The following is a 21,935-nucleotide window of genomic DNA, read 5'->3' on the forward strand; positions in this document are numbered from 1 at the left end:
CTAATCTATTATATTAAAAGAGAAGTCACAACATCTTCTCATGTGTGATTAAATAAACCAAATATATGTATAAACATGAAAATAAATACCCACACGATTGTGCGGGTCAAAATCTAGTTTTGGTTAATGTTTGCTTATTTATGTTAATCTTTTAGCTTTGCTTGCGGGCAACGTGATCAAGGGAAGCAGTAGGGTTGTTCAACTCGTAACTAAAACCTAACTAAATCAAAGACTGGTACTACTACTATATATATCATAAATAAGTTATTAAGTTCGTTATAATTTAAATTAAATTAAGGAATAATGTGGTATTTTATCACATCCATTGCCTCCCATTTTCTGGGTGAAACAGACTATTCTATTCTTTTGATATGGAACATACTCTTATTGTCTCCATTAACAACAGAAAAGCTTGTTTTATTTTCAATTCTTCGGTGTATTTTTCTTGAGGTCACAAACTCATGTGACACCATCATAAAGAAACTGGAACACATTCGGAGTAGTGTTTCTGTGAGCATCAATTCATCTCAATTATTATGATGTGTTTATTCAGAGAATCATTACGTATTATGATCTAAGTATTAACTACGAATCACTGTGTATCAATTATGCTAGTGTTAACCATTCCTGCATGCGGTCGATTACCATATAGAAATTTTGAGAACTTAGAGAGATGATCATTAAGGGCCAAGGTTATATATAATTTCCTATGTTGAAATTCACCACAGCTGTGAGCTGTCAGCTACATGTGTCTTTCATAATTAGAGTTAGTAGAAAGTATAATCTTAACATGAGAACACTGTTTAGCAAGTCTAATAGATATACGCAAAAGTCACTTGGAGAGAGATATGACTAGATAAGCAAGGGAGTCTTGATTAGACAAATCAAGATACTGGGTAGAAGAAGGCAGTTCAATGTCTCTGACATATTGGAGAAAACACTCTTAATGGGCCAGTTTGTTACTATGGGCCTTGACAGGACATCACAAACATGCAAACAACATTTTGAAGCTACGAGTTGTTATGACACATATATCTCACACAATCCAGTGTGAAAAAAAGAACATATATATCTCACAAATATATTAATATTTAATTACTATTTTTTAGAAAAAACTTAAGGCCACCGTTTTCCATTTGGCATAACTTTTCTATTAAAATATTATAGTTGACTTGACTTCATGAATCAACCTTCACCTAATCTGTATGATAAGATCGACCATGAGAAGCAATGATTAGCTAAAACTTAGTTTGCCCAGAGAGAGGAAGTGACGAAAGAGCGAGAAATATTCCAAATGGATTGCATCTCATCTCTACTCGTGGGCGTGGCTCAGGTGTTGTGTGAATCTATGAATATGGCAGAGAGAAGAGCAGGACATAAGACTGATCTTAAGCAAGCCATCAGTGATCTCGAAACAGCCACAGGTGAGCTGAAGGCCATACGTGACGACCTGAATTTACGCATCCGACGAGACAATCTAGAGGGTCGAAGCTGCACAAACCGTGCCAGAGAGTGGCTCGGTTCGGTGCAAGCAGCGGAGGCAAAAACAGAATCCATTCTAGCGAGGAATATGCGTCGGGAACAGAGGAAAAGAGTGCGGAGGAGATGCCTCAGTTGCTTAGGTTGTGCTGAGTACAAACTGAGCAAGAAGGTTTTGGGGACGCTGAAGAGTATCAATGAGCTTAGACAGCGTTCTGAAGATATAGAAACAGATGGTGGGTTGATTCAAGAGACTTGTATGGAGATACCGATGAAGTCCGTGGTTGGGAATACCACAATGGTGGAACAGGTGTTGGAACTTCTCAGTGAAGAAGAAAGAGGAACCATCGGTGTTTATGGACCTGGTGGGGTTGGGAAGACAACGTTAATGCAGAGCATTAACAACGAGCTGATCACAAAAGGTCATCAGTACGATGTACTGATATGGGTTACAATGTCCCGTGAATTTGGCGAATGTACAATACAGCAAGCTGTTGGAGAGCGGTTGGGTTTATCTTGGGATGACAAGGAGACAGGGGAAGGTAGAACTTTCAAGATATACAGAGCTTTGAAACAGAAACGGTTCTTGTTGTTGCTTGACGATGTCTGGGAAGAGATAGACTTGGACAAGACTGGAGTTCCTCGACCTGACAGGGAAAACAAATGCAAAGTGATGTTCACGACACGGTCCGTGGCATTATGCAGCAACATGGGTGCCGAATGCAAGCTGAGAGTGGAATTTCTTGAGAAGCAATACGCGTGGGAGCTCTTTTGTGATAAAGTTGGGAGAAGAGATCTCTTGGAGTCACCGTTGATTCGCCGGCACGCCGAGATCATTGTCAGTAAATGCGGTGGATTGCCACTGGCGTTGATCACTTTAGGAGGAGCCATGGCTCACAGAGAGACTGAAGAAGAGTGGATTCACGCGTGTGAAGTTCTGAATAGATTTCCAGCAGAGATGAAGGGTATGGACTATGTATTTGCACTTTTAAAATTCAGCTACGACAATCTCGAGAGCGATCTGCTTCGAACTTGTTTCTTGTACTGCGCTTTGTTCCCTGAAGAACATTCTATTGAGATCGAACAGCTTGTTGAGTACTGGCTCGGAGAAGGCTTTCTCATCAGCTCCCACGGTGTTAACACGTTATACAATGGATATTTTCTGATTGGAGATCTGAAAGCGGCATGTTTGTTGGAAACTGGGGATGAGAAAACGCAGGTGAAGATGCATAATGTCGTTAGGAGCTTTGCACTGTGGATGGCATCTGAACAGGGGACTTATAAAGAGCTGATCCTTATCGAGCCGAGTATGGGACTTACTGAAGCTCCCAAAACAGAAAACTGGCAACAGGCGTTGGTGATTTCGTTGATGGATAACAGAATCAAGACCTTGCCTGAAAAACCCATATGCCTGAATCTGACAACGCTGCTGCTCCAACAGAACATTTCTTTGAAGAAGATTCCAACAAGCTTTTTCATGCATATGCCTGTTCTCAGAGTCCTTGACTTGTCCTTCACAAGTATCACTGAGATCCCACTTTCTATTAAGTATTTGGTGGAGTTGTATCATCTGGCTCTGTCGGGTACAAAGATAAGTGTATTGCCCCAGGAGCTTAGGTATCTTAGAAACCTGAAGCATCTAGACCTACAAAGAACTCAGTTTCTCCAGACAATCCCACGAGATGCCATATGTTGGCTAAGCAAGCTCGAGGTTCTGAACCTATACTACAGTTACGCTGGTTGGGAACTGCAGAGCTATGGAGAAGATGAAGTAGAAGAACTTGGATTTGCCGACCTGGAACACTTAGAAAACCTCACCACATTGGGTATCACTGTTCTCTCACTGGAGAGCCTGAGAACACTCTACGAGTTTGACGCCTTGCATAAATGTCTACAGCATCTGCACGTTGAAGAGTGCAATGATCTCCTCTACTTCGATCTATCATCCCTTTCTAACCACGGTAGGAACTTAAGAAGACTTAGCATTAAGAGTTGCCATGACTTGGAGTGCCTGGTCACACCAACAGATGTTGATTGGCTTCCAAGTCTAGAGGTTCTGACGTTACACAGCCTCCAGAAACTAAGCAGAGTCTGGGGAAATTCTGTAAGCCAAGAGTGTCTGCGGAATATCCGTTGCATTAACATTTCACACTGCCACAAGCTGAAGAACGTCTCATGGGTTCCACAACTCCCGAAGTTAGAGACGATTGATCTGTTCGACTGCAGAGAGCTAGAGGAACTGACTAGTGACCATGAGAGTCCATCCATTGAAGATCTAGTATTGTTCCCAGGTTTGAAGACTTTGTCAATTAGGGATCTACCAGAACTAAGCAGCATCCTTCCATCTCGATTTTCTTTCAAAAAACTAGAAACTTTAGTCATCATAAATTGCCCCAAAGTGAAGAAACTACCATTTCAGGAAAGGGTCCAGCCAAACTTGCCAGCAGTTTACTGTGATAAGAAATGGTGGGAGGCACTGGAAGAAGATCAACCAATCACAGAGCTTTGTTGTTCACCACGCTTTGTTCCAAATTGATATGAGAGCTAGGAGCTCTCTATACATATCAACATCTGCCAGTAATGTACATGAAAACAAATGAATGTTAAGTAATTTGCAAGAGAAATATTAAGAGCTTGAGCAGACTTTACCAACACTGTTGCCTGTAGCATGTCAAATTAGAGCAAAGAAGTGAACAAAACGAAGTAGCAACAGATGCTGATTCTTACCATATTATGAGTACATCAACATTTAAATGCAGAATATAGCTAAAAAGCCATGGAGAGTGTAAAAAACAAAACTATAGAAAAGGGAAATCAGATTAAGCGGCATAAGAATGACTAGAAACCTGAGAATTTTATCGATCAAACTCACAGAAGTTTCAAATTCGCATTGCCAACAAATTAAATAAGTATCACTGTCCCATAGGGAAGGAGTTCAGAGAAAAAAAAAAGAAAGGAAAAAAGAAACCCAAAACTCCAGCTGAGTTCAGTCGAGCATGAAGTTAACATGTGAGCTCACAGCAGCACCAGCCCAAGCTCTGATGGCTTTAAAGCGCTTCTTAGACGATAATTGTAGAGATAATAGTGAAGCTGCCCATCTCCTGGCCCAAACTTCAGCTCTTTGAGGAAACTCTCATTGTGCATAACATCCAATGCATTGAATACATCAAAACCCTTCTGTTTGGCGACTATTAGAGCATCACTCATCAGCTGAAGAAAAGTCGTCTTTGTTGCCACATTGTAGTATGAATAAGCAGCTTTCAGTGTTGAGTAGTTGGGGTTGCCGAGAATTGTTGAAGGAAGAGTGTAGAAGCTGCAGAAATCAGTAACATCATGGGTCTCGGGGCTTTCTACAAGGTAACTGTCCACAACATCCTCCCTTGGGAGAAGCCAGTGCTCAACATCATTCTCATCAAAGTCTGTAGCAACAACAAACTGACTAAGATAATTCCTAAGCAGCCGTGTCACAGCAGGGACATCACAGGGCTCCATTTTCCTAAATCCAGGAGTAGCCGGTACATCTGGTAACTTGTACAGCTTGATGGTTCTGCTCATTGTCATTCTTGCACCAAGCCTTGAAAATCCGACATCAATGAGCTTCTTCGGGTTCAAGGTCCTGTGCCAATACTGGCAAGTCGCAACCGGCGTCGGAAGCACAACCCCTGCAGTGTAAGCTGCTTGCCATATATTCTCCAAATGAACCCTCCTCGTAACCTCCTTAATCATGACAGGTGCAAGCCTCTTCGACCTAAGCTTCTTGTGAACGCACAAGAAATTGATCTCCGCCATCTTCACAACATCGTCACGCACCCTGATCCTAGCTGGCACACCACTGATAAACGCCACAAGTTTCTTTGACACCTTGGCACGAACTCCAATATGCCAGCTCTGATAGTACCCAGGTGGACGCAAAGCCCAACTCAGAAACTCCTTAGAGTAATTGAACCTAAACATATTCTCATCATCCTCGACATAGTTGTTCTTCAGAAGGTTGTAAACCTCCGAGCAGACGTAATCAGACTTCATATCGCACGTGGTCCATTCATAAGCAGCAGGAAGGTTGTACGGCTCCTGCTTGACCTCGGACAAGGGAGTCGCAGCCTCGATGGGACCTTCAGGTAGACTCGTGTCACCGATATCTTTGAACTGCCCAACGGGTTGAGTCTCCCAGAACTTGTGTGTTTTCTCGACTGACATGGAGTCCTGGAATCTTCGGACTATAGTTTCCAGTGAAGCATCGTCCCCAACCAATGGAGTTACTTCAGCAACTTGATCTGCTTTCTCTTCCAGAGAGCCAGGAAGTGAACTTTCGTCGCCCATTTCCTGAAAAAAATTACAGTTATTTCAACGCAACAATAAGACTAAAATATCATTCAACTAAACAAACGTTTAGGTATTCACAGCTATATAAATGCAAATGATTTGTTAGAAATCATTAATGAATAGTTAGTTAGCAACACCTTTAATCGAATCTTTAGCTACCCCTAGAACACTTATCACAACGAGATGGAGTTAAAGGCCACAAAACTAGAGATTAAAGTTTCGATAAAGTGACATCTAAATCAGGAACTCGCAGCTGAATCAAATCATCAATGCACGCTTAATCACAAACGATATGGAGCTCAAGGCCACAAGCCAAACTTTTTTTTTTTTGCTTTCTGTGTTATTGATCCAATCATAAAGTTACGCATACAAGTAAAGAGAATAGATAATCTAGCTAAGTAAAAGTATCGGTGATCAACCGAAGATCTCATGAGACGGACCACGATAAAGAAAAAACGAAACTATGAAGAGGATATACTAAAACTCACGGAATATTCTTGCACAGAGATGAACAAAGACTCGCTCCGATTCCTTTCCGTGAAGAAGGACAGTTATCAGATCTCTGTAGCAAGTCTCTAAATCGATGTCATATTAGATTGGGAGAGAGAGGATGATTAGGGTTTCAGTGGGAACAAATGAGTCAGCTCGCTCGAGCTCGACGATGGAATCTATCTTCTATTTTTTTTTATTGCACTTAAGCCCCAACATTACTAGATTAACTTTTTTACTGCCCCGAATGTTACGAATTTACAATGAAGACCCATTTGATGTAGATTAACTCAACTGTATTCAAACTTCCGTAGTGTAATTACGAAATAAAAATATGAAACTTCTGTGGTCGTTTGACCAATACGGTTGCAAGTACAAATTAATGTGTTATTTATTATCATTATTAGTGGTGGTGGTGAAACTTGTTGTCGGAGGAGACTTGAAGATTATCAATGCCTTTAATGGCTGATTCGTAGTGTCTTCTTGAGGAAGAAGACCTCTTCCCAGCCTCCACTGGGGAGTTCCTAGAGATCACTCCTCCTCCTCCTCGGCTTACGTCACCTGTACGGTTTCTCTGAAACTCTTCCCCGCTCAGAAGATTGTCTCGGCTGCTACTCACTGCAGCTACTCTCCTCGACGATCCTGCTGATTGTGCAAACATCGAGGAGCTCGGCATCTGCAATCCACAAACAAAATAAGGATCTTTTTCTTTTTAGCTCATGCTTTCTCTATCTATGTCTTACAACACAAGTTAGGTTTTTTGAGGGGGAGAGACTAGAGAGAGTGAAACAGAACAAGAGAAGAGCAGAGCAGTTTCATACCATGGAGTCTCTGTTAAATGATGATGTCTGATGGTTGGAAAGATTCCCTGAGTGGTCAAGAGTGCCTGAAGCTCTCCGTCGAGATGATTCCATATGCGAGAAACCAACCGGTCTCCCTTCTTCCTCGCCTACAAGGAGCAATAAACAATATGAATGCTAAGTTATGTGGAGAGAGAATGAGAATCACATGTTGAGAGATCTATCTACCTGTGTATCTATCAATGTTTGAAACGCCAGGTGGCAATGCGGCGCTAGTACCAACCGCAGGGTTCTGAAGAAGAAGAGACTCGATCAAAGAAGTGGTCCAACTAAAGAGATAGATTAACCGAGATTATCACATAATCATACTTACGTGATTACGAGTCGGAGGAGCGGTTAGTTGTGACTGTTGGTACTTCAAGATGGTCCAGTCAAAGACATAATCAAATTGAAATCCTGCAACATAGAAATGTAATCCTCTTAGAAAAATGAATTGGTTTGTTTCAGAGGGAAAAGATGATTTTTTTTTCAAACCTTCACGGATAAAGAGGTCTCTGAATATCCTTTTGAGATAAGCGTAGTCTGGTTTATCATCAAAACGAAGCGACCGGCAGTAGTGGAAATAGGATGCAAATTCTGATGGGTAACCACGGCATAAGACCTACAAGAGTCAAAAATATATGATTCAGATCAAGGCAAGGGTGTAAATAAGCAGCATGCTTGTGAAAAAGGACTTTACCTCAATGGATGTGGAAACTTTCTTTTCGCTAATCCTCTCATACTTCTGTTTTTTGTTTCCAGCTTTTAGTCCTTGCCATGGAAGACTAAAAACGAGGTATTTAACATGTGTCATCACAATGAAAGAGTACAAGAAATGAAGTAAAGTGAGGCATTAACATAAACTCACCTTCCTTTGAGGAAATACATAAGGATATAACCAAGAGACTCAAGATCATCCCTTCGGCTTTGTTCTTGAGGTTCAACGAGGGCAGAAAACAAGTAAGTGTCAAATCTTGATACTCAGAAACATGCAAGGATAGAAACTGGAACATGTAAACGTACAAAAGAGGTCTTTTCGAGCTTACCAATTCCCAAGTGGGTGTTCATACTAGCATAACGTGCAGTTCCTGTCAGGTTCTTGTTTTCTCTGCGAATGGGATCACAGGAAAAAATAGTGTCTCAATTTTGATATAACGACAACATCATGTTCTAAGTAAGAACATTCAAAAGGTGATATAATGACAGCGGTGCCTCACCTATACGGAATGTGCTGATGTGTTGTACTATCCCTGTATTTCTTGGCTAGACCAAAGTCGATGATGTATACCTTAGAGAAGGAACAAACTTATTAACCAATCCACTAGTGTCTCTAATAGTATATATACTAGGTAGGATATAAGATGAGAAACCTGGTTGGCTCGCCTTCCAAGGCCCATGAGGAAATTGTCTGGCTTGAGATCTCGGTGAAGGAAAGATTTTGAATGGAAATACTCAACACGGTTGATCTTAACACACACAAAAAAAAAAAGAAGTCAATCATTACTGAAACATAGACAGGCATGACAAGAAGACAAAAGATGCTCTTACCATTTGATCTGCAAGCATGAGGACCGACTTCAAGGAAAGTTTCCTGCTACAGAAATTGAACAGATCCTCAAGACTCGGCCCTAGTAAGTCGATCACCAAAACATTGTAGTCCCCTTCAACACCGTACAATTTGACATTTGGAACACCAGCTATAACCAAAGTTCAAAGGCAATACAGAGTTCAAAATAAACACAAGGAATCACGACCTCGTTATCAAAAAATACAGATTACAGAAGATAAAGATCATTACTTCCTCCTTGTAGAATTTTGTATAACTTCGATTCATAGAGAAGCTGAGGATGTTTTGTCTTCACACTTTCCTGAGAAAACAAAAAAGAAATCAATATCGGAGCTTTCAATAAACAGAACATGATCAAACAAGCCCATGTCGTGACAATAATGTTACAAAATAGATCCAAATTATTTAAATGAAAGATCACATTCAACATTGATCAAAACTAAATTCATGTTTATAAGCCTCAGAAACTCACAAGCTTGATTGCAACTTCTTCATTCGTTTGAATATTAGTACCTGCAGAAAAGGGTTCACAAACAATGTCACCAATTTTCAAACTCAGACAACAATTTCAAAAAAAAACAAAAAAAAAGAAAAGAGTGACGAACCCAGATAGATCTCCCCGAACGAACCGCTACCGATCTTCCTTCCAAGGCGAAACTTGTTTCCCACACGAGATTCCATCAATAACCCAACGAAACCCTAATTTACAATCTCACCCTCCAAAAAAAGCAGATTCAAAAGCCAGAAGAAGGACCCCAACAACAAAAAGTCTCTACAAAACCAGAATCAAAACCCAATAGCTATCCTCATCTCGATCTGGAGAAAAAACAAATCCATTCTCAACGGAATGTCGTTTCTTAGACGCTTCTCTCTCTCTCTCTCTTACTAAGAATTGAAAACGAAGATTGAAAGACAGCTTATGATGGACAGAACATGATGAGGATGTCTTTTTTTTTTCTTCTTCTGAAAGTTGGAAAAAGAAAAAAATCTGGTTTCTTGCTGTTAATAGATTCTGGTTCCGTTTCGGTTTGGTTTTGTAAACACTTTCGGTTATTAATCGGTTAAAAGTAAATATTCTCAAATTGCCTTTTCGGGAAACTTAACCGGTAATCGTGTAACAACCGTCGATGCTTCCTCATCTCTTTTTTTTTCTCTATCTCGTTGACTTGGCACACGCTACATAAGTACGCAGCCCGTCAATGGTGTTGTCTCCTCTTCCGTGTGGATCTCAAGTCTTTCGATTCATAAGTTTCTTCGTTGATTCGGTCCTTGTTTCTTGGACTCTTCACTTTTTCACCATCTCTCTCTGTTTTCGCGATCTCTCTAACTTCCTCTCACCATTAATGGAGACCATTGCTGGATTTGATGATTTCTACGAGATCAGCAGCACTAGCTTCCTCGCCGCACCGGCACCAACCGATAACTCCGGATCATCCACCGTTTACCCGACGGAGCTTCTCACCACCAGACCCGAAGTCTCGGCGTCCCAACTCCTCTCCAACAGCCTCGAGTCCGTCTTCGACTCTCCGGAAGAGTTCTACAGCGACGCCAAGCTTGTTCTCTCCGACGACAGGGAAGTATCCTTCCACCGCTGCATTCTCTCCGCGAGAAGCCCCTTCTTCAAGGCCGAGCTGGCGGCCGCCGAGAAGGTGCAGAAGTCTACCCCCGTGAAGCTCGAGCTGAAGAAACTCGCGGCGGAATACGACGTCGGGTTCGACTCCGTGGTGGCTGTTCTGGCGTACGTTTACTGCGGCAGGGTTAGGCCGCCTCCGAAGGGTGTTTCCGAGTGCGCGGACGAGAGCTGCTGCCACGTGGCGTGCCGTCCGGCTGTTGATTTCATGGTGGAGGTTCTCTACTTGGCTTTTGTCTTCCAGATCCCTGAGTTGGTTACCATGTACCAGGTAATAAATAACACGATCTCAGTGTTTGTTCAGACAGAACACACTTGAAGTAGTTTAGCTGTGTTGTTCAGACAGAGCACTTGAAGTAGGTTAGCTGTGTGTTCAGAAAGAGCACTTGGAGTAGTTTAGCTTTATTGTTCAGACAGAACACACTTGAAGTAATTTAGCTTTATTGTTCAGACAGAACACACTTGAAGTAGTTTAGCTGTGTTGTTTTCAGACAGAACACACTTGAAGTAATTTAGCTGTGTGTTCAGACAGAACGCACGTGATGTAGTTTAGCTTTATTGTTCAGACAGAACACACTCAAGTAGTTTAGTTTTTATTTAACTCTGTTTATCTACTTTCTTTCAGAGGCATTTATTGGATGTTATAGAGAAAGTTATCATAGAGGACACTTTGGTCGTACTCAAGCTCGCCAACATATGTGGTAAAGCATGCAAGAAGCTATTCGATAAGTGCAAAGAGATCATTGTCATGTCTGACGTAGATGTTGTTACTCTAAAGAAGTCATTGCCTGAGGACGTTGCCAAGCAAGTAATCGATATCCGTAAAGAGCTTGGCCTGGAGGTAGCTGAACCAGAGAGACATGTCTCAAACATACACAAGGCGCTTGAGTCAGACGATCTTGCACTTGTCGATATGCTTCTGAACGAGGGACACACGAATCTAGACGACGCGTATGCTCTCCATTTCGCTGTTGCTTACTGCGATGTGCAGACCGCGAAGGATCTCCTGGAACTGGAGCTTGCGGATGTCAACCGGAGAAACCCAAGGGGTTACACGGTGCTTCACGTTGCTGCGATGCGGAAAGAGCCGACCCTGATAGCATTGTTGTTGACGAAAGGGGCTAATGCATCGGAAACGTCTTTGGACGGGAGAACTGCTCTAGTGATCGCGAAACAGGTCACCAAGGCGGCCGAGTGTTGTATTCTGGAGAGAGGCAAGTTATCTGCCAAAGGCGGAGTATGTGTAGAGATACTCAAGGAACCAGACAACAAACGAGAACCATTTCCTGAAGATGTTTCTCCCTCCCTTGCAGTGGCTGCTGATGAACTGAAGATAAGGTTGATTGATCTTGAAAACAGAGGTATCTCTTTACTCTTATTCCTTCATTTCTTAGTCAAGACCGTTATTAAAATTCTAAAGAAATATTTATAGCCCCCGAAATAAAGCTATGTGTGCTCGCTTAGGAGAACTGAGTGAACAAATGATTTAACTATTTACTTTGTAGTTCAAATGGCTCGATGTCTCTATCCAATGGAAGCACAAGTTGCAATGGATTTCGCCCGAATGAAGGGAACACACGAGTTTGTCGTGACGACAACAACGGATTTAAACATGGAACCTTTCAAGTTCGTAGAAATGCATCGGAGTAGACTAACAGCGCTTTCTAAAACTGGTATGATCAAATCATTTGTAATATTAATATTTATATATATAACTGAAACAAACATCTGCGCTGACCTTGTTTCCTTTTTATTTCTGCCAGTGGAATTCGGGAAACGCTTCTTCCCACGCTGTTCGAAAGTGCTAGATGATATTCTGAACTTTGAGGACTTGACTATACTGGCTCTCGTGGAAGAAGAGACTCCTGAGCAACGACAACAAAAGAGGCAAAGGTTCATGGAAATACAGGAGATTGTGAGAATGGCGTTTAGTAAAGACAAGGAGGATCTTGGAAAGTCGTCTCTCTCACCTTCCTCTTCTTCCACATCGAAATTAAATGGTAAAAAGAGGTCTATTGCTAAACTCTCTCACCGACGACGTCGGTGAGACTATTTGTTGGAGGTAATAGTTGATGATGTAGGGGTGTGTTTGGAGCAAATGCTGTAACTTCTTGAGGCTGTGATATATACATATAATTTATGTACATCAATAATACACCATATGATGGTGTTACAGAGTCTTTAAGAGTCGGTGTGCGAAAAAAATGAAGAATGGTTGTTCATCTACTGGTTAACGTCTACCAAGAACCAAAAGCATGTTCAGGTTCACTTGCAATAACTGCAGCTATAAGAATCCAGAACCTTGGGGAAAAAAATGTATCTTCTAAAGGTTGAAGCCATCACCTCAAGAATGTTTCACGAGTTCCTCCCAGAACCGCTACCTCAATTATTAGCATTCCTGAAGGGTTTTAATCTCTCAGTGGAGCTGCTTCTCTAACCATACCATCCCTCTTCGGAAAATTCAAAAACCTCTGTTGCATTAGCAATAGCAGCTGGTCACTTGCAAGGCCTAGCAAGATTTGGTTTGCTGTTTAGGATTATGATTGAAAGGTTTTGTTTACCAATCAGAGGAAGAAGACAGCAACCTACCTCCGTATGTCTTTCGTTTTCTAGATGACAAAGCCGAAACAAGCTTTTTTATCTTTTCATATTCATATATATCGTTGGCCCGTTAGTATCCACGACAGATACGTTATTGGCTCTTTTTGGGCACTGCTATGGAATATTCCTTATTGAAAACTTATTGGATTAGACGGCCAAGTGTTTATCATCGTTTTGTAAAAACGGCACGCATTCTAGACTTCTTCTTTTTTTTTTTTTTTGAACAACGCATTCTAGACTTCTAGTTGAGGAAAATATTCATATCTGAGGAGTAAATACAAATTTATAACACATTGACAACTCAAAATCTGAATTTCTGTTTAGGCAAAAAAAAAAAAACAGAATATGATTTCTTAATAAATAAAATAAATAAAATTGAAAGAAAAAGAGAGACAAAATGTTTTTCTTTTTAATAAACTAGAGAAATTAAATTAAAATGACATAAAAAAAAAGAAGAGTGGCCAGTTTGCTAGGTTTATAATTTTGGTGTGAGGGGGAGGGAGAGGATTTAAGGAAAGCCACGTTTATACGTCGCCTCCTAAAAACCCTCCTCTCTTATCTCTCTCTCCTCTCACTTTCAAACCTCCAAGGCAAAAAAATCCTCAGAAAAAATGAGCGGCGACAAGGACAACTTCAACCTCGCCGATCTAACCGCCTGTAAGACTTCCCCCCTCTGACTACACTCTTCTTCTCTTCCTCTTACGCGAGAGACCTGTTTAAACCCTAATTTTTCATTTAATCGTGGTTACTTACTGTTTCTTCTTTTCATCTGCGTTTGTTTTTGTAGCTCTTAAAGACGAGGATCGAGCTGGCCTTATGAACGCTCTCAAGGTGAGTTTTGTTTTCTTCTGACAAAGTTCTGCAATCGAAGAATATGAATGGTTTTGTTAAGTTTAATGTTGCTATTAGACATTGCCTTGGTTTTGATTTTATAGGGTTTCAGTGTAGAATGATAATAACTTATGAGTTCCGTCGGAGATTGTTTGTGAGTTTTTTTTAATTTTGTATATGTTAATCCAACAGAACAAGCTAATGGCTGGTCAGCGTTCTGATGTTCTCGAGAGTCTGACTCCCCAAGTGAGAAACCGTGTTGAAGCCTTGAGGGACATACAGGTTTGACAAGTTTCTTTTTCATATTGATTTATTAAATTGTGTAGAATGATGTGTGGTACCTTGAAATCTGATCTTGGTTAAGGATGTGAGATTGTGTGTATTATTCTCCTTCCTTTATTCGAATGTCAAGCCTTAAATATATTAAGGTGTTTGTTGCGTATTGATAAACCTGTGACGTCTCTCAACACAGGGAAAGCATGATGAGCTTGAGGCAAAGTTTCGTGAGGAGAGAGCTGTTCTTGAAGCCAAGTATGAAAAGTTGTATCAGCCTTTGTATACCAAGGTAATTGTTTGTTACTGAGAAAAAAAGTCAAGAGTTTCCTCTGAGATTTCGTGTTAAATACTCATGAATTCTTAACTTGGTATCTTGTAATGCACAGCGTTATGAGATTGTGAATGGAGTTACTGATGTTGAACCGACTCCAGAGGATACGAAGATGGACCAAGGAGAGGAAAAAACTGCAGAAGGTAACTTCAGGAACACTGTGTCTTCTTCTTCTTTTTTTTTTTTAATATTTCTGGAAGATGAGAACAATGTAACATGTTTTCATGTGTTCCATGGCAGAGAAAGGAGTGCCAAGTTTCTGGCTGACGGCCTTGAAAAACAATGATGTTACTTCCGAGGAGGTAAGCTATATACAGTTTTGGTATTCCTTTTGTATGCAACTCCAATCATAACAATGTAATATAATCTAAGCTTAATGTCTTTTATTCCAGGTTACAGAGCGTGATGAAGAGGCTCTCAAATATCTTAAGGATATTAAGTGGTGCAAGACTGAAGAGCCTAAAGGATTCAAACTTGAGTTTTTCTTTGACTCGAATCCCTATTTTAAGAACGCTGTCTTGACAAAGTCTTATCATATGATTGATGAAGATGACCCACTGCTTGAGAAGGCTATAGGGTAACTTGCTTATGCTCTTTGACAAATATTTTTTTTTTACATAATGTATATTATGTTCCTATCTTATTGCAGTAAGCTGTATAAAAATCATCTTAACTTGTATTATTTCCCTATTTCAGGACAGATATTGATTGGTATCCTGGAAAGTGTCTTACTCAGAAGATTCTTAAGAAGAAGCCTAAGAAAGGTTCAAACGCCAAACCGATCACCAAAATGGAAGATTGTGAAAGCTTCTTCAACTTCTTTAATCCTCCACAAGTCCCGGAGGAAGATGAAGATATCGACGAGGACAGTGTATGATATCGATTGTTGTAAGTGATTGTCATCATTTAGTTGACGTATTTAGTAACGCCTCCTATTTTCTGTAATGCAGGCTGAGGAACTTCAGAATCTGATGGAACAAGATTATGACATTGGGTGCGTCCTTTTCTGAGATTATTTATTCTGTTTGGGTTTATGGGTTTGCTTCTACTTTATGAGTTGCTAACTATTTGATTATCTTTCTTGCTTTCTGCAGATCTGCTATCCGGGAGAAGATTATCCCTCATGCAGTCTCATGGTTTACTGGTGAGGCTATGGATGGAGAGGAGTTTGATTTAGATGATGATGATGAGGACGATGATATTGACGAGGACGAAGATGAGGATGAGGAAGATGACGAGGAGGATGAGGAGGATGATGAAGATGAAGAAGATAGCAAGACTAAAAAGAAGGTATGAAGTGCGCCAATTATTGTTTTGTATTCAATTGGTCCTGCCATATCTTGTGTGCTTGCTAATGGTTTTGAAATTGGTTAAATTGTTTATGCAGCCATCAAGCGGTCGCAAGGTATGTAACTAGCATTTGTCATTTTCTTGAGTCACTTTATTCATTTCATTTGTAGAGTGATGAATTTCATATGGTGGTAATCATCATCTTTGTTTATATTAGCAGAAGGGAGGCAGGTCTCAGGTGGTTGTTGGTGACGGTCAACAAGGCGAGAGGCCACCTGAATGCAAGCAGCAATAGTAATGTCTACGCTCTACTGAATGAAAAAGCATGCGTGAAAACACATACCCTTGGCTCATTCGCTGTTCGTCTATCATTTAACTTTTGGTGTTTATCTTCTTAGAATCACTCAAGACTTTTCCTTAGTGTTTATCAATCAAATATCAATCAATGAATTATCCCCTTATTTTCTTTCTGTCTTCACCATCTTTTAGTGAAAAACTGCTATATAGTACTCTATATTTTAGGTCTCACATTTGATAATACAAAGATGAAATACATGTCCCAAACCTGAGAACAAGCATTCTAACGCAATAGTCTTAAAGAATAGGGAGAATATGGCTTGTGCTGTATTTATTGCACAAACTACGCTTCAGCCAATTGTTCAAACTTGTCCTTTACAGAGTAAGTGTGGACATGTGTGTTTGTAAGAGGATGCCACCAAGAGGTTTCTTCGGTGAAATTGGCTTGTGTGATGTTACTTGTCGCCCGCGTCCGGATTTGTCAATTTCTGAAGAATGTAAATTACTTCCTAATATGAAAGAAAGTTCCGTTTTGCTTTTGTTTTCCGCATTCTTACTTTTGTTGACAAAAGAGAGTTTTCCAATTTTTTGTTCTCTGATTCGGACCAAACTAGTTTGACCAATCATTATCGTTGTATTGTAATCTGAACCATTGTTATCTTTTAGTTTACCATTTTACTCTGTCTTACTGTTTATGAACCTTGACCATTTATTAGTGAAGACCAAATAATGGATGATTTGACTACTACCAATTCAGTCAAGTCAAAATCTGTCAAAATCAGCTCACCTATTTCTCCATTAATCCCATATTAAAACCTCCTTTTCAAAGTCCAACAAACGGAATACAACTAACGCAAGAAATGTGGTCCGCACGTATCAGCAGGCCAGGGCATGATCGAATCTGACATTTTGAAGGTATTTGTAATTTGTTTTGTATGTTACGAATATCTAATTATGCGATTTATTTTGATTCGGAAAAATACGGATATATCTAAAAATACGGATCTGCAAAAAAAAGAGATATTGACGAATATTTATTAGTACTGGCTCTGGGCAAAAGCGACAGAAGCATATGCTTCCAACCCGGTTTCAAATATCTAATATTTCGACCAAAATATATATCTGAATGTCTGCTACCATAGTGGTCAAGTGCTGAAACACATTCAAAGGAGGTGAAAAGTTCGAACAACATCCTACTTTATTTAATTTTTGTGTGCTGATAATTAGATTTTGCTTTCAGCCAAATATTTTGGCCAAAATATTTAGCTGAATGTCTGGATATCTTATCAGTTTTAATTAATATCAATAATCTTCAAAATTCGATACAAATTTGCTTTATAAAATATTTTTTTGCATGATATATAAAATCAAAATAAAAATAAATAGTGAATCTACATATTTTGTAAATTTTTTAAACTTAGTTAATAATTATAACAACATAAAATTAGAAAAAGATTATAAATATCATAATTTTTTTCTTTTTTATGTAATACTTTTATATAAGTAATAATTTGAATAGAATTTGTCAAATCATATATTAGAATAATCATTATATAATTTTATACATTTTAAATATAATAAAGATATACATGTATTAATTTATTATCGGATCGAAATGGATAGGGAAAATCCATAAAAATACCCCAACTAAATTTTGTTAAGCTTTTTAATACCCAAACTTTTTCACTACCCAGTTTAATACCCCAACTAATTATTTTCTCATTTTAATATCCAAACTTTTAAAAACGTGTCCACTTTAATACCCAAACTTTATTTATTTTAATAAAAATACTAATAAATTTCAAACAATTTTTTAAAAAATCTCTAAAATTTACAAAACAAATTCAGAAATTCTAAATTTTTTGGTGTTTGAGAAATAAAAGTAACTAAATAGTGTAAAATATTAATTTTGTAATAAAATTTCTAAGTTTTAAATATTTTATTTAGTTTATTTTCTGAAATAAAAAACGAAATTTATTTTATCATTCAAATTCATTTATTTTTTTTAAAAAATAAAATTTCCATGGTTTATCTACCTTCTTTCCTAAATCTTAAAATAAAATTAAAATTTTTAATTTTTTTCTCTTAGATTTTTGAGATTTTTAAAAATTTTGTTTGAAATTTATTAGTATTTTTATTAAAATAAATAAAGTTTGGGTATTAAAATGGGCACGTTTTTAAAAGTTTGGATATTAAAATGAGAAAAATAATTAGTTGGGGTATTAAACTAGATAGTGAAAAAATTTGGGTATTAAAAAGCTTAACAAAATTTAGTTTGGGTATTTTTATGGAATTTCCTCAAATGGATATCTGTTCCATAAAATTTTAATATTTGTGATTTATTTCGATATTATACGGATATTGATTTTTACTATATTTGTTTTGTTTCTAAAGCTTACTGAGATGAAAATCTGGCATCGAATCAAAACAGAATCAAATCGAAGAGATAAAATACCGAGTCCTGGCATCTAAACTCTTTTTTTGTTCTTTTTCGGACATAACAAACACACTGCAGAGTTAGAGACCATGGAGACATGCACAAGGGACCCACAATCAAGAAACGAAAAAACCGCCTCATTTAGAGCATTTCTTTTTCTTTTTTTAGATCAAATCAGAGCATTTCTTTATTTACTAATTTTTTCTAGTTTATGCTTTAAATCATTTCCGAAGAAATTTACGAGATGCTCTATAGAGACCGTTTTGTTTTGTTTTGTTTTGTTCTGGTTTGGTTTAAATAATACGATTAATTCGGTCACTACTTATTGACGCCTCGATTACACTGTACACATTCTCTGTTTCTTTCCCTCGGATCTATCGAGTTTATTGTCAATTTCTCTTTTGATGGCTACCATCGCTAGACTCTCCGGTTCGTATGAAATCACCAACGGATACAGCTTCATCACCGAGTCCTCCGTCGACAACCCCGCGTCTGAGTTTCTAACATCACCGGAGGTTTCGGCGTTGCAACTCCTCTCCACATGCCTAGAATCCGTCTTCGACTCGCCGGAGACTTTCTACAGCGACGCCAAGCTGGTTCTCCCCGACGGCCGTGAGATATCCTTCCACCGCTGCGTTCTCTCGGCGAGGATACCCGTCTTCAAGAACGCGCTAGCAGCCGCCGTGAAGGACAAGAAACCCACCGCCGTCGTCAAGCTCGAGCTGAAGGAGATCGCGAGAGATCACGACGTGGGATTCGACTCGGTGGTGACCGTTTTGGCTTACGTCTACAGCGGCAGAGCGAGGCCGCCGCGGAAAGGAGCTTCTGATTGCGTTGACTATGGTTGCTGCCACGTGGCGTGCAGACCAGCCGTGGAGTTCTTGATGGAGCTTCTCTACTTGGCTTACGTCTTCGAGATTCCTGAGTTAGTGTCTCTGTACGAGGTAATAAATAAAACACACGGTTCGTATCTCCTAATTATAAAGCAATTTCAAAATGAGTCGGTCTCCTCTGTTTATTTTTATTTTTCAGAGGCAGTTTCTTGATATTGTAGACAAGATTGTTATAGAAGACATCTTGGTGATATTCAAGCTCGGTAACATCTGTGGTGAAACTTACACGAAGCTTTTAGATAGATGCGTAGAGATTATCGCCAAGTCTGATATAGAGATTATTAGTCTCCACAAGTCTCTACACCAAGACATCGTCAAACGAATCACCGACACCCGAAAAGAGCTCGGTCTCGAGCCATTCGAGCCAGATAAACATGTTACGAACGTATACAAGGCGCTAGACTCCGACGATGTTGAGCTTGTCAAGATGCTTTTGACGGAAGGACACACGAGTCTAGACGACGCCTACGCTCTTCATTACGCCGTTGCGCATTCCGATGTCAAGACCGCGTCCGATCTCATAGACCTTGAGCTTGCGGATGTTGATCACAGAAACCCTAGAGGGTACACGGCGCTTCACGTTGCTGCGATGCGTAACGAGCCGAAGCTGATGGTTTATTTATTGACTAAAGGTGCGAATGCGTCAGAGACAACGTTTGATGGTAGAACTGCTCTTGTGATTGCGAAGCGGCGCACTAAAGCTTCGGAGTATAATGCTAGTACGGAGCAAGGGAAGCCTTCTCTGAAAGGAGGGTTATGCATAGAGGTACTAGAGCATGCACGTAAACTAGGTAGGTTGCCTAGAGATGAATCACCTTGTCTTCCAGCTACTCCTGATGAACTGAAGATGAGGTTGTTATATCTTGAAAACAGAGGTATGTCTTCTTCCTCCTCATATGACAACCGTCGTGTGCTCTAATCAGGGCAGATCTGTTTTTAACATGTGTAAGTGGAATGGTCGGATAAGCCCACATTCTATTTTTTTTTTTAAACTTAATTATTTTAACTAAATATATAAATTAGAGCCTAAAAATTTATTTATTTTTTTCTTTCAAATTTATGTAATTTTAAAAGAAAAGTTAATTACATAGAGATGAAATTATAACTTTTAAAACTTTATCATTACTTTTTGAAGGTTTTTAATTATGAACAAGGCCTAGAAATAATTTGAGACTGCAGTAGCTCTAATGACATTACTATACTTTGTGTCTACTTTTCAGTTGCACTGGCTCGGATCCTCTTTCCAGTGGAAGCACAAGTGGTAATGGATATCGTCAAACTGGAGGGAACATACGAGTTTACAGCTTCTAGTCTCGAGCCTGATCAACATAGTGGTGCGAAGAGGACATCACTGGACTTAAACATGGCACCTTTCGTAATCCGAGAGGAGCATTTGTGTAGACTAATAGCGCTTACAAATGTCGGTATGTATGTATTGATTTTTACTTTTCTTACCGTCAAAGAAGAGTTAAGAAAAAAAAACCTAATTGATGTCAACTTCTGTTATCAGTGAAGCTAGGGAAACGATACTTCCCACGCTGCTCTCTTGATCACTTTATGGACACTGAGGACTTGAATCACCTGGCTTGTGTAGAAGAGGACACTCCTGAGAAACGTCTACAGAAGAAGCAAAGGTACATGGAACTACAAGATACTCTGATGAAGACCTTTAGTGAGGAAAAGGAGGACTCTGGAAAGTCTTCCAAAACAAGATCAGTGAGGTCCAATGGTAAGCTCTCTCATCGGCGCCTAAGGGTGGACAAAAGAGATTTAGAGAAAAGACTTTGCAGAAAGAGGAAGGGTGATTCAAGAATAGAAAAGCATGTCACATTTCAAGCCCGCGACTAAGTTTGGCCCACCCCTAGGTCTTTTTGTAAGACTCTTCGGGTAAGTTTTGTTGTAGATATATATGTTCGTTCATATGTGTTTCTCTCTCTGTTTCTCATCTGAGTCAATATGAGTTCTTACCTTCACTTTGCATCATGTGTATTAGTGTATACTAGGTGCAAGTGTATTTTGAACAGATGTTGGTCGTTTGTTAACCAGTGATGTGATACTATTTATACAGTATTGTTTACGCTAATACATGAGACTTGCGCGATTTAGATGGAAGAAGCCTTTCATATAAAGTCCACAAGAATAGTATGGTTATTTATCAGTTTAACAAAGCATACCTACCGTTCAAATTCTCTTGATGTCTTTGTCACGAATCAAAATTGTTTGTGACTTCACCAACTTCACACTATAAGTATTGTATGAGTTCATTTCTGATACGACTTTGTAACAACAGACCAGTTGTTTTATATATGTTCGTGGGTCCATACGTCTCTGCCTAATTTTGTCTCGTGGTAACTATCATTGTCCACGGAGACCAGCCTCTTAGACATATGTGATGTTGGAATATCATGGAAACATTGGAGTACACACAGGAGATTCATTCACGTACAACAGTATTAGTTATGTACACGCAAGACGTTCCAATCCATTTAGGGACTGAGTCTAAATCTTTTGATAAGGTTTTTGTTTCGTGAATTGACTATATATGATGAATATATCTAAAGTTCATCATTTTGCTGCTTATAAAAATATAAATTTGAATACCCCGAAGAGTATATGTAGGCTACATCTCCACTTAAATATTAGTTTGTATCT

The 21,935-nt window shown here is 39.3% G+C and overlaps 6 protein-coding genes across 6 annotated transcripts; 4 read left to right on the forward strand and 2 right to left on the reverse strand.

The window, feature by feature from the left end:
• Positions 1-1,192: 1,192 nt before the first annotated feature.
• On the forward strand, positions 1,193-4,123 carry LOC130508052 (disease resistance protein RPS2). Its single transcript, XM_057003236.1, has one exon. The coding sequence runs from the start codon at positions 1,295-1,297 to the stop codon at positions 4,013-4,015; it is 2,721 nt and encodes a 906-aa protein (XP_056859216.1). The 5' UTR covers positions 1,193-1,294; the 3' UTR covers positions 4,016-4,123.
• A 191-nt stretch (positions 4,124-4,314) lies between these two features.
• On the reverse strand, positions 4,315-6,446 carry LOC130508053 (glycylpeptide N-tetradecanoyltransferase 1-like). The gene is made up of 2 exons (XM_057003237.1): positions 6,291-6,446; positions 4,315-5,802 (listed from the first exon to the last, which is right to left on the reverse strand). Exon 2 carries the CDS (start codon positions 5,797-5,799, stop codon positions 4,495-4,497), a length of 1,305 nt encoding a protein of 434 aa, XP_056859217.1. The 5' UTR covers positions 5,800-5,802; positions 6,291-6,446; the 3' UTR covers positions 4,315-4,494.
• A 126-nt stretch (positions 6,447-6,572) lies between these two features.
• On the reverse strand, positions 6,573-9,676 carry LOC108841536 (casein kinase 1-like protein 1). Its single transcript, XM_018614292.2, has 14 exons — positions 9,303-9,676; positions 9,170-9,210; positions 8,929-8,998; positions 8,679-8,827; positions 8,501-8,596; positions 8,348-8,418; positions 8,177-8,238; positions 7,999-8,062; positions 7,831-7,915; positions 7,626-7,752; positions 7,465-7,547; positions 7,320-7,383; positions 7,113-7,240; positions 6,573-6,967 (listed from the first exon to the last, which is right to left on the reverse strand). The coding sequence occupies exons 1-14, from the start codon at positions 9,376-9,378 to the stop codon at positions 6,695-6,697; spliced, it is 1,389 nt and encodes a 462-aa protein (XP_018469794.2). The 5' UTR covers positions 9,379-9,676; the 3' UTR covers positions 6,573-6,694.
• A 190-nt stretch (positions 9,677-9,866) lies between these two features.
• LOC108841534 (regulatory protein NPR1) lies at positions 9,867-12,553 on the forward strand. Its single transcript, XM_018614291.2, has 4 exons — positions 9,867-10,598; positions 10,953-11,688; positions 11,833-12,000; positions 12,091-12,553. Exons 1-4 carry the CDS (start codon positions 9,897-9,899, stop codon positions 12,372-12,374), a joined length of 1,890 nt encoding a protein of 629 aa, XP_018469793.2. The 5' UTR covers positions 9,867-9,896; the 3' UTR covers positions 12,375-12,553.
• Positions 12,554-13,421: 868 nt separating this feature from the next.
• On the forward strand, positions 13,422-16,122 carry LOC108841539 (nucleosome assembly protein 1;1). Its single transcript, XM_057003239.1, has 12 exons — positions 13,422-13,585; positions 13,716-13,759; positions 13,952-14,041; positions 14,232-14,324; positions 14,422-14,509; positions 14,607-14,668; positions 14,759-14,943; positions 15,063-15,237; positions 15,317-15,360; positions 15,461-15,656; positions 15,754-15,771; positions 15,877-16,122. Exons 1-12 carry the CDS (start codon positions 13,540-13,542, stop codon positions 15,949-15,951), a joined length of 1,116 nt encoding a protein of 371 aa, XP_056859219.1. The 5' UTR covers positions 13,422-13,539; the 3' UTR covers positions 15,952-16,122.
• A 2,506-nt stretch (positions 16,123-18,628) lies between these two features.
• On the forward strand, positions 18,629-21,366 carry LOC130508054 (regulatory protein NPR2). Its single transcript, XM_057003240.1, has 4 exons — positions 18,629-19,334; positions 19,423-20,158; positions 20,504-20,707; positions 20,794-21,366. The coding sequence occupies exons 1-4, from the start codon at positions 18,795-18,797 to the stop codon at positions 21,129-21,131; spliced, it is 1,818 nt and encodes a 605-aa protein (XP_056859220.1). The 5' UTR covers positions 18,629-18,794; the 3' UTR covers positions 21,132-21,366.
• The last annotated feature ends 569 nt before the right edge of the window (positions 21,367-21,935 follow it).

Source organism: Raphanus sativus, chromosome 2, assembly GCF_000801105.2.
Source record: "Raphanus sativus cultivar WK10039 chromosome 2, ASM80110v3, whole genome shotgun sequence".
NCBI classification, from domain to species: domain Eukaryota; kingdom Viridiplantae; phylum Streptophyta; class Magnoliopsida; order Brassicales; family Brassicaceae; genus Raphanus; species Raphanus sativus.

Bases quoted from the DNA above. Each gene is read 5' to 3' on its own strand.
- LOC130508052 (XM_057003236.1), top strand. From the start codon at position 1,295: ATGGATTGCATCTCATCTCTACTCGTGGGCGTGGCTCAGGTGTTGTGT.
- LOC130508053 (XM_057003237.1), bottom strand. From the start codon at position 5,799: ATGGGCGACGAAAGTTCACTTCCTGGCTCTCTGGAAGAGAAAGCAGAT.
- LOC108841534 (XM_018614291.2), top strand. From the start codon at position 9,897: ATGGTGTTGTCTCCTCTTCCGTGTGGATCTCAAGTCTTTCGATTCATA. The intron at 11,689-11,832 runs GTATCTCTTTAC...TTTACTTTGTAG, and splicing joins GATTGATCTTGAAAACAGAG to TTCAAATGGCTCGATGTCTC. The intron at 12,001-12,090 runs GTATGATCAAAT...TATTTCTGCCAG, and splicing joins AACAGCGCTTTCTAAAACTG to TGGAATTCGGGAAACGCTTC.
- LOC108841536 (XM_018614292.2), bottom strand. From the start codon at position 9,378: ATGGAATCTCGTGTGGGAAACAAGTTTCGCCTTGGAAGGAAGATCGGT. The intron at 7,753-7,830 runs GTAAAGTCCTTT...TGACTCTTGTAG, and splicing joins AAGTTTCCACATCCATTGAG to GTCTTATGCCGTGGTTACCC. The intron at 7,384-7,464 runs GTAAGTATGATT...CTTCTTCTTCAG, and splicing joins CTCCTCCGACTCGTAATCAC to AACCCTGCGGTTGGTACTAG.
- LOC108841539 (XM_057003239.1), top strand. From the start codon at position 13,540: ATGAGCGGCGACAAGGACAACTTCAACCTCGCCGATCTAACCGCCT. The intron at 13,586-13,715 runs GTAAGACTTCCC...TTGTTTTTGTAG, and splicing joins CCTCGCCGATCTAACCGCCT to CTCTTAAAGACGAGGATCGA. The intron at 13,760-13,951 runs GTGAGTTTTGTT...TTAATCCAACAG, and splicing joins GCCTTATGAACGCTCTCAAG to AACAAGCTAATGGCTGGTCA.
- LOC130508054 (XM_057003240.1), top strand. From the start codon at position 18,795: ATGGCTACCATCGCTAGACTCTCCGGTTCGTATGAAATCACCAACGGA. The intron at 19,335-19,422 runs GTAATAAATAAA...TTTATTTTTCAG, and splicing joins AGTTAGTGTCTCTGTACGAG to AGGCAGTTTCTTGATATTGT. The intron at 20,708-20,793 runs GTATGTATGTAT...TTCTGTTATCAG, and splicing joins AATAGCGCTTACAAATGTCG to TGAAGCTAGGGAAACGATAC.